Raw genomic sequence first — 13539 nt, 5'->3', positions numbered from 1 at the left:
TAGCCTAGTGGTTAGAGTGTAGAGGTGACAGGTAGCCTAGTGGTTAGAGTGTAGAGGTGACAGGTAGCCTAGTGGTTAGAGTGTAGAGGTGGCAGGTAGCCTAGTGGTTAGAGTGTAGAGGTGGAGGCGTAGCCTAGTGGTTAGAGTGTAGAGGTGACAGGTAGCCTAGTGGTTAGAGTGTAGAGGTGACAGGTAGCCTAGTGGTTAGAGTGTAGAGGTGACAGGTAGCCTAGTGGTTAGAGTGTAGAGGTGACAGGTAGCCTAGTGGTTAGAGTGTAGAGGTGACAGGTAGTCTAGTGGTTAGAGTGTAGAGGTGACAGGTAGCCTAGTGGTTAGAGTGTAGAGGTGGCAGGTAGCCTAGTGGTTAGAGTGTAGAGGTGACAGGTAGCCTAGTGGTTAGAGTGTAGAGGTGACAGGTAGCCTAGTGGTTAGAGTGTAGAGGTGACAGGTAGCCTAGTGGTTAGAGTGTAGAGGTGACAGGTAGCCTAGTGGTTAGAGTGTAGAGGTGACAGGTAGCCTAGTGGTTAGAGTGTAGAGGTGACAGGTAGCCTAGTGGTTAGAGTGTAGAGGTGACAGGTAGCCTAGTGGTTAGAGTGTAGAGGTGACAGGTAGCCTAGTGGTTAGAGTGTAGAGGTGACAGGTAGCCTAGTGGTTAGAGTGTAGAGGTGACAGGTAGCCTAGTGGTTAGAGTGTAGAGGTGACAGGTAGCCTAGTGGTTAGAGTGTAGAGGTGACAGGTAGCCTAGTGGTTAGAGTGTAGAGGTGGCAGGTAGCCTAGTGGTTAGAGTGTAGAGGTGACAGGTAGCCTAGTGGTTAGAGTGTAGAGGTGACAGGTAGCCTAGTGGATAGAGTGTAAAGGTGGCAGGTAGCCTAGTGGTTAGAGTGTAGAGGTGACAGGTAGCCTAGTGGTTAGAGCGTAGAGGTGACAGGTAGCCTACTGGTTAGAGTGTAGAGGTGACAGGTAGCCTAGTGGTTAGAGTGTAGAGGTGACAGGTAGCCTAGTGGTTAGAGTGTAGAGGTGGAGGCGTAGCCTAGTGGTTAGAGTGTAGAGGTGGCAGGTAGCCTAGTGGTTAGAGTGTAGAGGTGACAGGTAGCCTAGTGGTTAGAGTGTAGAGGAGGCAGGGTAGCCTAGTGGTTAGAGTGTAGAGGTGACAGGTAGCCTAGTGGTTAGAGTGTAGAGGTGGCAGGTAGCCTAGTGGTTAGAGTGTAGAGGTGACAGGTAGCCTAGTGGTTAGAGTGTAGAGGCGGCAGGTAGCCTAGTGGTTAGAGTGTAGAGGTGACAGGTAGCCTAGTGGTTAGAGTGTAGAGGTGACAGGTAGCCTAGTGGTTAGAGTGTAGAGGTGACAGGTAGCCTAGTGGTTAGAGTGTAGAGGTGACAGGTAGCCTAGTGGTTAGAGTGTGGAGGTGGCAGGTAGCCTAGTGGTTAGAGTGTAGAGGTGGCAGGTAGCCTAGTGGTTAGAGTGTGGAGGTGACAGGTAGCCTAGTGGTTAGAGTGTGGAGGTGACAGGTAGCCTAGTGGTTAGAGTGTAGAGGTGACAGGTAGCCTAGTGGTTAGAGTGTAGAGGTGACAGGTAGCCTAGTGGTTAGAGTGTAGAGGCGGCAGGTAGCCTAGTGGTTAGAGTGTAGAGGTGACAGGTAGCCTAGTGGTTAGAGTGTAGAGGTGACAGGTAGCCTAGTGGTTAGAGTGTAGAGGTGACAGGTAGCCTAGTGGTTAGAGTGTAGAGGTGACAGGTAGCCTAGTGGTTAGAGTGTAGAGGTGACAGGTAGTCTAGTGGTTAGAGTGTGGAGGTGACAGGTAGCCTAGTGGTTAGAGTGTAGAGGTGACAGGTAGCCTAGTGGTTAGAGTGTAGAGGGGCAGGTAGTCTAGTGGTTAGAGTGTAGAGGTGACAGGTAGCCTAGTGGTTAGAGTGTAGAGGTGACAGGTAGCCTAGTGGTTAGAGTGTAGAGGTGACAGGTAGTCTAGTGGTTAGAGTGTGGAGGTGACAGGTAGCCTAGTGGTTTCATCGAGGAACCTCTTTAGTTCTTGGGGGGTTCTTGCAGGAAACCTAACTGCCCAACTGAATTTGAGACAACAGAAGGAGGTGCAGGCACTTCACTGAAAAAATGTAAAGATCTCCTCAATTTAAAGGTAAGGTTTCTCCCTTTAATTTAAAGGTAAGGTTTCTCCCTTTATGATCTAAATTCGTATTGTTTTGTGATGATACCATCTATCTTTTCATATGTAAATGGTTGTGTTGTTGGACACTTTCTCCCTTTTTTTTTCTAAAAACAGAAAATGGACAAATTTCAATTGATATGAGTGTATTTGTGGGGCGACAGGTAGCCTAGTGGTTAGAGTGTTGGATTAGTAACCGAAAGGTTGCTAGATCGAATCCCCGAGTGGACAAGGAAAAAGATCTGTAATTCTGCCCCTGAACAAGGCAGTTAACCCACTGTTCCTAGGCCATCATTGAAAATAAGAATTTGTTCTTAACTGACTTGCCTAGTTAAATAAAATTAAAATATTCATTTATTCAAGGCTATAGCTGCATTGGGCGCAGACTGCTTACTTATTTGTGTTCGTCTGCAGGTTTACTGATGGGGAGGCACACAAAAGTATGTACAATTGGTATTGGCTTGTCTCATAATGTTATGCAGATCACATGTATCATCTACAGTTCATTTGAATTCATGGTTTCTGTAAAGCCTTATAGGACTCAGTCACCGCAGCCATCTTTCTCCTCCCTTACACTTTTAATGAAGATCTCAGAGGCCTCTACACTGAGGACAAGGTATGTGTACCAGAGGCCTCTACACTGAGGACAAGGTATGTGTACCAGAGGCCTCTACACTGAGGACAAGGTATGTGTACCAGAGGCCTCTACACTGAGGACAAGGTATGTGTACCAGAGGCCTCTACACTGAGGACAAGGTATGTGTACCAGAGGCCTCTACACTGAAGACAAGGTATGTGTACCAGAGGCCTCTACACTGAGGACAAGGTATGTGTACCAGAGGCCTCTACACTGAGGACAATGTATATGAAAACCGGTATCAAAAGTGAACAGTTTTGTCATTCACATAATTTTTACCACAAAAAACAATATATGAATACTGTTGTGTGCATCTTTTGATAATAATCTACATAATTATATATTTTTGGTATTCCCTACACCTCTGATGAATATCATAGGAAACCTGTTCGATCACCCTGCACTGTAAAATAATTCTGCCGATGGATACGGAGAACATCAACACATTAACATCAACACAGGCAGATAGGATAAACCTATTTGACTTGGGGCTTGGAGTTTACCTCATATTTAGATTTTTTTTAATTATGCTTAGCTGCTAAAATCATAATAAACACTGACAACTAAAATATTATTGTTATTGTTATGCTGATTATTAAAAAGGAACCACAAAAGGTTTTTTGTGGAACCATTAATGGGGGTTCTTTGAAGAACTTATCCAGGTTCCCCCACAGTTTAAATTTGAAGAACCCCCTAAAGGATACTCCAGGAACCTTTTCTTTTTAGGGCTATAGCAGAGATTCATTGACGAGATATAACTTCATTAAATAATGATTTCATAAATATCCAATGGCCTACATAGGCAACAACTAGTATGGTTGGCCAGTCCGAGCTAACCAAGCTAGTTGGTGATGTTATCAGTGACGTTTCTGTTGATGGCACACGAGTGGAAGACCTGTCCATGGTACTTGCGCTGGTTAGTGAAAGCCTATGTTTGGCTCTTTTTTGTTGTTGACGTTTTACAGTTTCTATGTTGAAATTATTTTGTTTCACGTTAATTATTGGGCTAGATAGCCTACTGGCACCGGAGAGATCGCGTTTGTAAAATGATACATCGTTGCACATGTCGTCGTTGCACATGTCGTAGAGGCAGACGGTAGATTTATACGACTTCCTCAAAGCAAACAATCAATACCCAGGGATCCCAGTTTTATTATTTTATTTGTCTGTGTTCTATTTATTTATTTTTTTGCATCTTAACAACAATTAGTCGAAACTTTTTAAGGTAAAAAAATAAACTATGTCATAAAATACATCTTGATAAAATACATAACACTATGTTTTCATGGAAAACCAGAAAGAAATGTCACTTTACAGTAAAATGAGGTCCACATTACTCAAACTGTAATTTCACCTGTTAATAAGACACAATCTGATATCAGTATCCTCACAAACCACACTCTAGTTTCACATGTATATTTAAGGATGGAAAAACAAAGATATAGCACCCCTTTTTAATGAAATTGTAAGATTTTGCATGCATTTAATTTTGATACAAAGGACAACAATATATATCTTTTTAAAGAGGGTGAACAGCCCCACAGGTGCACCAATATATATATATATATATATATATGGAAGATGTTGATACTGTTACAGTCACAGTAACCATTTAATTTGGTGCTAAAGGTTAAATGTTAACAAAACATCATAGCAAGCACAACAAAACATCAGGGGGGGGTAGATGAATAGACCATCGCTTATTGGTTCAATATCAAACTCACGGGCCGTGTTTATCAGACACAGATTAAGCCTAGTCCTGGACTAAAGAAGCACTTTCAAAGGAGAATCGTCATTGAACAACTGCTTTTTAATCGAAGACTAAGGCTTAATCTGTGTGTGGGGAAACCAGCCCTATGTGTATATGTCCCACCAGTCCCATAACAGTGTCACAAAGTCAACAGTGTGGGAGAGTTCAAAGTTCATCAAATCAGATCTACCATCAACACCTCCTTTGAGGGCCTCAGAGCTGGAGTTGCAACTCCTGTCCCCGCCAAAGAGTCTATCTCGGAGTAATTCAAACTAAACACAGAGCGGTAACTGCTACAGGTAGGACTGTCACTGGAAGACATCATCGTGGCGGTGCAGAGAGGCTCCAGATTGTTGGACACCGACTTGTACAGAGTCTCCCAGTCTGAGAGGCAAAAGGGGCCCCCGAGGAGGTCGATGTCGGGGACAGACGGGGCGTTCTGAGGGGCCACAGCCATGTTGAGTTCCAGGCTAGGGACCAGATCGTCTAAGGCATCGTGGTCGAAGTTTAGGTCATCCATGGGTTCTTCCTCAGCGCTGGAGCACAGCAGGATGTTGGAGTTACCCAAGATGGCCGACGCAGAGATGGAGATGCTCGAAGGAACCACAACAGTTTCCATGTCCTGAAGCAAAGGAGTGTCGGACACAGTCACTAGTGTTGCATTTCCCTCTGGGAGTTGGAGTTTGTCTTCGTTCTCCAAGATGGAGAGCAGCTGGGGGGAATCCGGAGGGTCCTGGAGCATGCGGTCGATGTCTTCGTCGATGTCTTCGTCGATGTCTTCATCGATGTCTTCTTCCACGTTGTTGTCTTCAGCGGCGGCTAGTTTGCAGGCTGGCTGGTGGGCGGATAGGATCTGTTCCAGACTCTCTTTCTCTTTCAGGAGGTGGGCTATCTCTGTCTGCAAGGCCTCTTTGTCCTCTTCAAGCTGATCAGTTTCCTATAAGGAGAGAACCACACATTAATCAATTACCATGTTTATGAAATTACAGTTAAAAAAAAGAAGATACATGGTCTAGTAAGAAGTATAGAGAGCATCAATCACTTTGGGTAAAAAAAACAACATTGCAAATCCATTCTGCTAAGCATCTCCACATGACAGTTTCACATGAGAACAAGGTGTATTTACGGCTTGCAGGGTGTCGGTGAGCTCCCTCCGTCTGTTGCGACACTTGGCCGCGGCCACTTTATTCCTCTCTCTCCTGATCTTCCTCCTCTCATCCTCTTCCGATGTAGCCTGGACCAGTCACAACAAAAGAGAACACTAAATGCGTAAGGAATCTTGCCATTGCATCAATTGGCCCTTAAGACTAATTCAATATTTGGCAAAGGGTAGCCCTAAAATAGCCTATACATCTTTTAATGCAGTGTCAGAAAATATACCATGGTTGCTGACTGTAGACTTTCCTTGGCTAGGCTACACATTGAGTGAGTAACAAGCTCGATACTAGACCTATAGAACACTGTGTGTATGCTGCACCATTGGCACAGTCTGTCCAGTCACGTTCACACACACACAGCACACTAGAACATTCAGGACTGCATAGTAAAAAATTATATCGAAATTGTCCATGATATATAACACAGCTTACCTGTTTTTTCCCTTTCTTGTTGGTGGATTGTTCCTTGCTCCCTCCTGCTCTTGAAGATGACTGGGTTGCGCCATGAGCTCTTGTAGGCTTTGCGCCGCTGGAGGGGGAGGAGGGGGAGGCAGATGCTGAGATGACGGTGGTCGGTTGGACCATCCACTGCAGATCCGAGAAGGCTGAGATTGCAGTCACTGTAGGAACAAAGGGAGACTGCCGTGGACAGTCTGTTTCACCGCAGACAGTCTGCAAAAACAACACAAGGAATGTTGAATTGATTAAATCTAATAGACTCCGATGACATGCGTGGTTGACCTTTCCAAAAAGGGCGTGATGTGCATCAATGATGTGGTTATAGCACAATTGATGGTGTATCTATAGCAAATGATGAACTCATTTACAACATCAATAATTAGCGTTTGATGTCGCGCTATTTTTTTATTTGATTTTATGATTCACGGGAAACCCATTGGGCCAGGGTATCGTTCACAAGAGTGACCCTGATCACAGTAACACAACCGTAAAAAAAAACGACAGTCCATCTCATGTTGCCAATAAAAGCTAAACCAATCATCATCATCATCATAAATCGTCGTCATCACCGTCTTCATGATGATCACCATCCTCATCATCTATTGGCATGATGGCATCAGTCAAGTCTTAAATTATCATTTGGTAAACATGGACCGCTTATACCGCTCCAGGAATGTCAGGAATTTGAAGGTGATCCGCCAGCAGTCTGACGGTGGCATGTAGGCAGGCCTATATGTTACCTACTCAATAAGGGCTTTTTCAACAAGCCATAAACATCTGGATAGGCTGTGTGTCGCAGTCACGGAACTGACACTGGAGTCTACATATTTTCTATCTCGAGCGGTTCACGGTCTAGTAGGCAAATAGGCTGCAGATTCAGAATCACTCTGAATTAATATGCAATTTAAACAAATATATATATATATAAATGATTGATCTTGCCAGAAACTGAATGCAACACAGACATAATGAACCTTTCCAAATGATCCTCCAACGCAATTCCATGCAGCTTTTTTATTTTTTCTAATAAGAATCCATTCGTACCTGAGACGTACTGCTGTCTACTGATGATGCGCTCGTGAGTGAGCTTTCAGACCGCTGACTGCACGCGGGTATGTCTCCGGTAGGCGATGCTAAACTGCTGCTTCTCGTGCTGCTGCTGCTGCTGCTGCTGCTGGACGAGCTCGAGACATTGTAGTTTGGGCTCGAGTCTGGATACATGATGATGTGTATCAATAAAGCATAAAAAACAAAATCACTATTCCTCCTATATTATAGGCTATTATCGACCGTGCTGCTGTTCTATCACCTCTGTGCATCACTTTCTGGGTTCTTTCACGCGAATGGTAGTTGGTGCACATAGTGGAGCGCGCCTCCTTTTATAGTGAGCTGGAATTTTATGAATGAAATCTGTGTGGAGAGAACGTACCATTCCACAAAGACACAAGGGTGTTATGGGGTAGAATCAACAGGCTTGTTTTTATCAATGGAGCAGAAATATTAACTATACATTTTAACTGAGAGTTGAGAGCAGTCTTAACTGTTATCCAAATATGAATTAGGCCCACTATTAAAATATGACCAAACGTTTACATATTAAGCACCCCTCTTCAAGAAATGGATACCTTACATTGTAACCGCCACCAACGTATTAATGATCTACGTCACATCATATAGCCAACCTACAGTATGCAGGATTTGCATTCGCGGCACGTTATAGCCTACGTTCCTTTTGTAAAAACATTGTTTCGTAATACACACATGGCCACGTTTCAGATGATATACTGAACACATATGTAGCACGCTATATATAGCCTATATCTCTAGGCTGTTCCTATGGAAAACAACATGTCGAATGAAATCGTCTGCCTAACGTATCATTTCATATACACCACCGACCTTAAATGTCCTCCAAAAAACACAGCAATTTTGTGTAGGACACTATCCACACAGAATCTAGCCTTCTAATATTTAATACAAAATGTTATGTGTTATAATCATTTTAATAACATTGGTATTGTTGTCGATATCTGAATAGCAGGGGGTTTTCTGCAGCCACTCATTGCCTAATCATATGCGTGTTACAGATAGACATCGGTCCATGTTTTAATAGAAAATACATTGAAAATAGATTTCTTGAGGGTTTGCCACTATACACACCTGCTACAGAGACGTCTCTCTGTAATTATATGTGAGATTATAGCTGTGATTATAATTATTACATAGTCTAAACTTGACAAATACTGCTCAAGCAACAGACTTGTCGCTGCAGCCAGAGAACCAATCAGAGAGGAGACATTTAGGACCATATATGGAGTTTCCGTTCACAGGTCGCCTTGAGTGTTGAGCTAAGCAGACCATTCAAACACTCCCTAGAGAAAAATTGATATAGGCAATGAAATTAATCCGCGTCACTCATTCATTCTATAAAGCCCTAACTTTTTTTTTAGAATAGGCTACATGCATATTATAATGATTCAATCTTATTCTTGCAATTTTATTTCTCAAGGAGATGGAGTGTATCCTGGAATACGCCTACATCCCAAATCAAATAGTACCCTGTTCCTTATCTAGCCTACACTCTTCAGAAAACAAGGTGATATCTAGAGCCTAAAAGGGTTCTTTGGCTGTCCCCATAGGAGAACCCTTTGAAGAACCCTTGTTTGGTTCCATGTAGAAACCTCTACCTGGAACCAAAAAGGGTTCTACCTGAAACCAAAAATGTTTATCCCATGGGGACAGCAGAATAACTTTTGACCAGGGCCCATAGGTTAGTAGTGCACCACAAAAGTGCCATTTGGGACACTTCCCTTGCTCAGATGAATGGTCTTCTTCTCAAAAGGTACTGTAAAAATATTACTGGCAGCATGTTCTGCTCCCGAGTGGCACAGCGGTCTAAGGCACTGGATCTCAGTGCAAGAGGCATCACTACAGTCCCTGGTTCAAATCCAGGCTGTATCACAACCTGTCCGTGATTGGGAGTCCCATAGGGCGGCGCACAATTGGCCCAGCGTCGTCTGGGTTTGGCCGGGGTAGGCCGTCATTGTAAATAAGAATTTGTTCTTAACTGACTTGCCTAGTTAAATAAATGGTTAACTATTTTTTTTAAATAAAAAGTAGCATAGCCAGAATATGACTGGATCAGTGGTTGCCAAACTGTGGGGTGTGTGGGGTCCCCTCCCCCCAATTTTTTTTTTTCAAAACTCAGCCCAGATTTCAATTTACTCTTGAAAGTTGTAATAGTAGAATGCACAAGGTGCAATTCAGAAATTGGGTAGTGCATCAATCCTGGAAGAGAGGCCTGAATGAAAAAGTCTGGGAACCCCTGGACTGGATGTTCATTACAATCTCTCTCTAGGCGGAACGCGGCTGCCATGATAAGGACAGTGTGGAGCCGGTACGAGATACGGCTCAGAAAACGTACCTCAATCCAGGGATGGGAGATGGCAGTGTACTCCTAATTATCCCATTATCCCGACTGACAAATCAAGAGAAATACTGCTAGTTTTGAATGATAGATAATTTGTACATTTGTTCATGTCCTTTGCTAGTTAGTGAGTTATTAGCCCAGTTATAGATCATGTGTAGTCAACAATGGGGGTGTGATTGCTTCCTACAAGAGCACAAAACATCTGTATTTCTATACATCTTTGAAAAGGGAGTCAGGTAAAGAGATTTTTTTTTTTGTCTTAAAGGAGCAGTGTTGTATTTTGAGACAGGCTTGAATAAGCTAAGTAGCCAAGAGACAGAGGGTAGCATAATTTGTCTGATTCTCTGTAATAATGGTATAGGGATAATGATGCAATTTATTTAGTAAAGTGGTTTCTTGCATCAAACAACAGAATTTTCAGTCACCTCCTTGTCTGAAGGACAGGTGCATAAACAGGTTAATGTCAAGCCCTGCACGTTATTTTCTCTCTAAAGTCTCATGGAATGTAGGCCTACATTGAACACCACACATTGGCTGCTACTGTAGACTGAACGATAGAACGGCTATTTCCATGTTAAAATGTTATGGGATGCATTTTCTCCATTGTTTTTAATGGTAGGCCACTCTGGTAGGCCTACGTTATGATCAAATAGCCACAGTAGCCTACTTGACCACAGTTAAAACTAACTTATAAGTTGGGTACAGCCTCAGTGTTCACAGTAAATGCACACTGGAAGTTGCACAGAATTTTCACAATGCTCAAGTTTGCACTCAGCAGAACGGAAATTTGCTCAGCGATGAAAGAAATTAGAGGGAACTGTCACGTTCTGACCTTAGTTCCTTCTTTCTGTCTTTACTTTAGTTTGGTTCAGGGCGTGAGTTGGGGTGGGCATTCTATGTTTTGTTCTGTTCGTTATATTTCTCTGTGTTTGGCCTAGTATGGTTCTCAATCAGAGGCAGGTGTCGATCGTTGTCTCTGATTGGGAGCCATATTTAGGTAGCCTGTTTTTCATTGTGTTTTGTGGGTGATTGTTTCCTGTGTTAGCGTTTGCTCCATACGGGACTGTTTCGGTTGTTTGTTTGTGCTTTTGTTATTTTGTTCAGTGTTCAGTTTTCAGTTTGATTTATTAAACTTTTCATTATGGACACTTACCACGCTGCACATTGGTCCGATCCTTGCTACTCCTCAGACGAAGAGGATGAGAATCGTTACAGGAACATTGCTTGGGAGCAGTTGTTAGGGGTTACCTGTCTTGCTCAAGGGCAGAATGGCAGATTTTTTTTCACCTTGCAGGCTTGGGGATTCACACCACCGACCTTTCGGTTACTGGCCCAATGATCTTAACTGCTAAGACGTGCTACCTGCCAAAAGAGGGTATGCCTCACGTTTACCAGCAGTCACGCCCTCTGAATATTTACTGGTAGTTCATTAGGGTGGTCTGTCTTTCATTTTGTCTCCAGGTCATGGGTCGGGCGAGGGGCATAGATATGAGGTCCAGACATAATTTTGGACCCCCTGAGTTCAGGTCAAATAAATGTTTTCACTCAGGTCACTTAAGTGTGAATGTGAGAAATGCTTTGAAAGGAGTTATATGTTTAGATCCAAACGCCTATTAGGGTCTACAGGTGACATCATTGGCATTTTAGGCAACAAACCAGACTGATGACATAGTTGAGCAGACCCTTGTTGAAAGAGAAGTCTGAATAGTTCAACAGTTTGTTAACTGTTGAATAGAATTTGGAAGCAATTATTCCAAGGAAGAACTGATTCGATCTCGCTTACTTTTAATTTGCATTTATGGAAAGGCAAAATTCTGATTGATTACGCTTATGGGACGGCTCACAAGGAATGTTTTTACTTTTCATTTTTCTTATTAAAACTCACATAATGAGTTTTTGCCAAAATTGATATAAATTGATATATGATGCCAAAATTGATGCCAAAATTGATATATGATGACAAAAGAAAATAAATCAAGCATTTCATATTTTGGTCGGCTACAATTAGCTGTATAACCATTTGGAGAAAAAAATCGTTGATGGGAGGATATAGCCTAACCTTGTTTAAAACCTTCTTTACAACTTCTAGTATGGCTGACCCGGCAATGCTATAGCCTAAATAAACTACATTTCACTCTAAGTTCATAACAAACATCTGAAATCCCCTCAAAAATGAAGTCCGATGTTGTGTATGTCGAGTCTTGCCAATCACTCTAGCTACTTAAATAAACAATTGTCAACTAACCGTGTGTGGCATTCCACTGCTCCGCTATGAAAGACCGCTAAGAAAAACCAGACCGTCACTGACGCTACGGGGTGGGGCGTTGCCGGGGCAACGCAGAAACGTTAAACAAAACAGGAACCAGGGAAACACGGCCACTGCATTTTTAAATGCATGGGGGGGAGGGGGAACCCTCTTGTAATATACAGACTACTGGTCTATGAGAGTGATGTTTTCCCTATTTGAAGAATGTTTATCAAAAGAAAAAAAAGACAGAATAAACAACGTTTGTTATGAAGCCTACACGGGGGAGGTATATTTCTGGAACTATTATAACTCATTCAGAACTTGTAGGGGGTCAAACAATAAACATGGAATTTAATCTTCATATATAATATAGATACCATATTAAATATGAGATATACAGTGCCTTCAGGAAGTATTCAGACCCCTTGACTTTTTCCACATTTTGTTACGTTACAGCCTTATTCTAAAACGTACTAAATTGTTTCCCCCCCCCCTCATTAATCTACACACAATACCTCATAGTGATGAAGCAAAAACAGGTTTTTACTTATGCAAATATCACATTTACATCAGTATTCAGACCCTTTACTCAGTACTTTGTTGAAGCACCTTTGGCAGCGGTTACAGCCTGGAGTCTTCTTGCGTATGATTCTACAAGCTTGGCACACCTGTATTTGAGGAGTTTCTCCCATTCTTCTCTGCAGATCCTCTCAAGCTCTGTCTCAAGCTCTGAAGGTGAACCTTCACCCCAGTCTGAGGTCCTCTGTGCTCTGGAACAGGTTTTCATCAAGGATCTCTCTGTACCTGTTGTTCCACCTTACTGCCACGCCCTCCCATCACCTCACCTGGATTCCACAGGTATGCCCAACAGGTACAAACATTACCTTGGGCCAAAGTACATGCGTAGAGTAGGGAATGTTGTTGGCTTCAGTTGCCTTGGGCCAAAGTACATGCGTAGTCTAGGAGATGTTGTTTTCTTCAGTTCAGCAACTGTTTATTATTATACCTCTCTGTTTATGATCTGCACAATAGTGCTATAATGCCTTTATTTCTATATTATTCTATATGCATATCGTTTATTGGTCCATTTTTCAGTTATAAGTAATACCTTTGTGTTGAATCGGTTTACACTGATGAGGTGCTTTAGTATCTTCTCAATTACTTAACTGAAATCATATGTAATGTTAAACGCTACATAGTCATTGGGACCCTCTGTAACAGTTTAACTTTAGTTCGTCCCCTCGCCCCGACCCGGGCGCGAACCAGGGACCCTCTGCACACATCAACAACAGTCACCCAGGAAGCATCGTTACCCATCGCTCCACAAAAGCCGCGGCTCTTGCAGAGCAAGGGGAACCACTACTTCAAGGTCTCAGAGCAAGTGACGTCACCGATTGAAAGGCTGCTAGCGCGCACCACCGCTAACTAGCTAGCCATTTCACATCGGTTACACCTCCTTAACTGAGGACCTAACATATTTATACATCATGAGGCCTACCCAATGAGACTTCAATGTCAAGTTGTTAAATATGTTATTCCACGAATAGGACAGTTGAGTAGGTCCCATATCATCAGTAATTCCATGACACTGGATCAGAAGGCTGTGTGTTTGATCCCAGTGGTGGTACTTTATGTTTTCACCCTATCCAAACCTTAACTCTTACCTTAACCAATAAGAATGAGTACCTAAAACCTAATGTTTTA

General features: G+C 42.7%; 1 protein-coding gene across 1 annotated transcript; it reads right to left on the bottom strand.

Moving 5' to 3' along the window:
• Positions 1 to 3933: 3933 nt before the first annotated feature.
• Positions 3934 to 7535, bottom strand: LOC129817869 (protein c-Fos-like). Its single transcript, XM_055873465.1, has 4 exons — positions 7202 to 7535; positions 6131 to 6370; positions 5668 to 5775; positions 3934 to 5478 (listed from the first exon to the last, which is right to left on the bottom strand). The coding sequence occupies exons 1-4, from the start codon at positions 7376 to 7378 to the stop codon at positions 4717 to 4719; spliced, it is 1287 nt and encodes a 428-aa protein (XP_055729440.1). The 5' UTR covers positions 7379 to 7535; the 3' UTR covers positions 3934 to 4716.
• Positions 7536 to 13539: the final 6004 nt, after the last annotated feature.

This window comes from Salvelinus fontinalis, chromosome 20 (genome assembly GCF_029448725.1).
Source record: "Salvelinus fontinalis isolate EN_2023a chromosome 20, ASM2944872v1, whole genome shotgun sequence".
Taxonomy (NCBI): Eukaryota; Metazoa; Chordata; class Actinopteri; order Salmoniformes; family Salmonidae; genus Salvelinus; species Salvelinus fontinalis.
The sequence above is the reverse complement of the archived record's forward strand: the minus strand, read 5'-3'. Positions and strand labels throughout refer to the sequence as shown.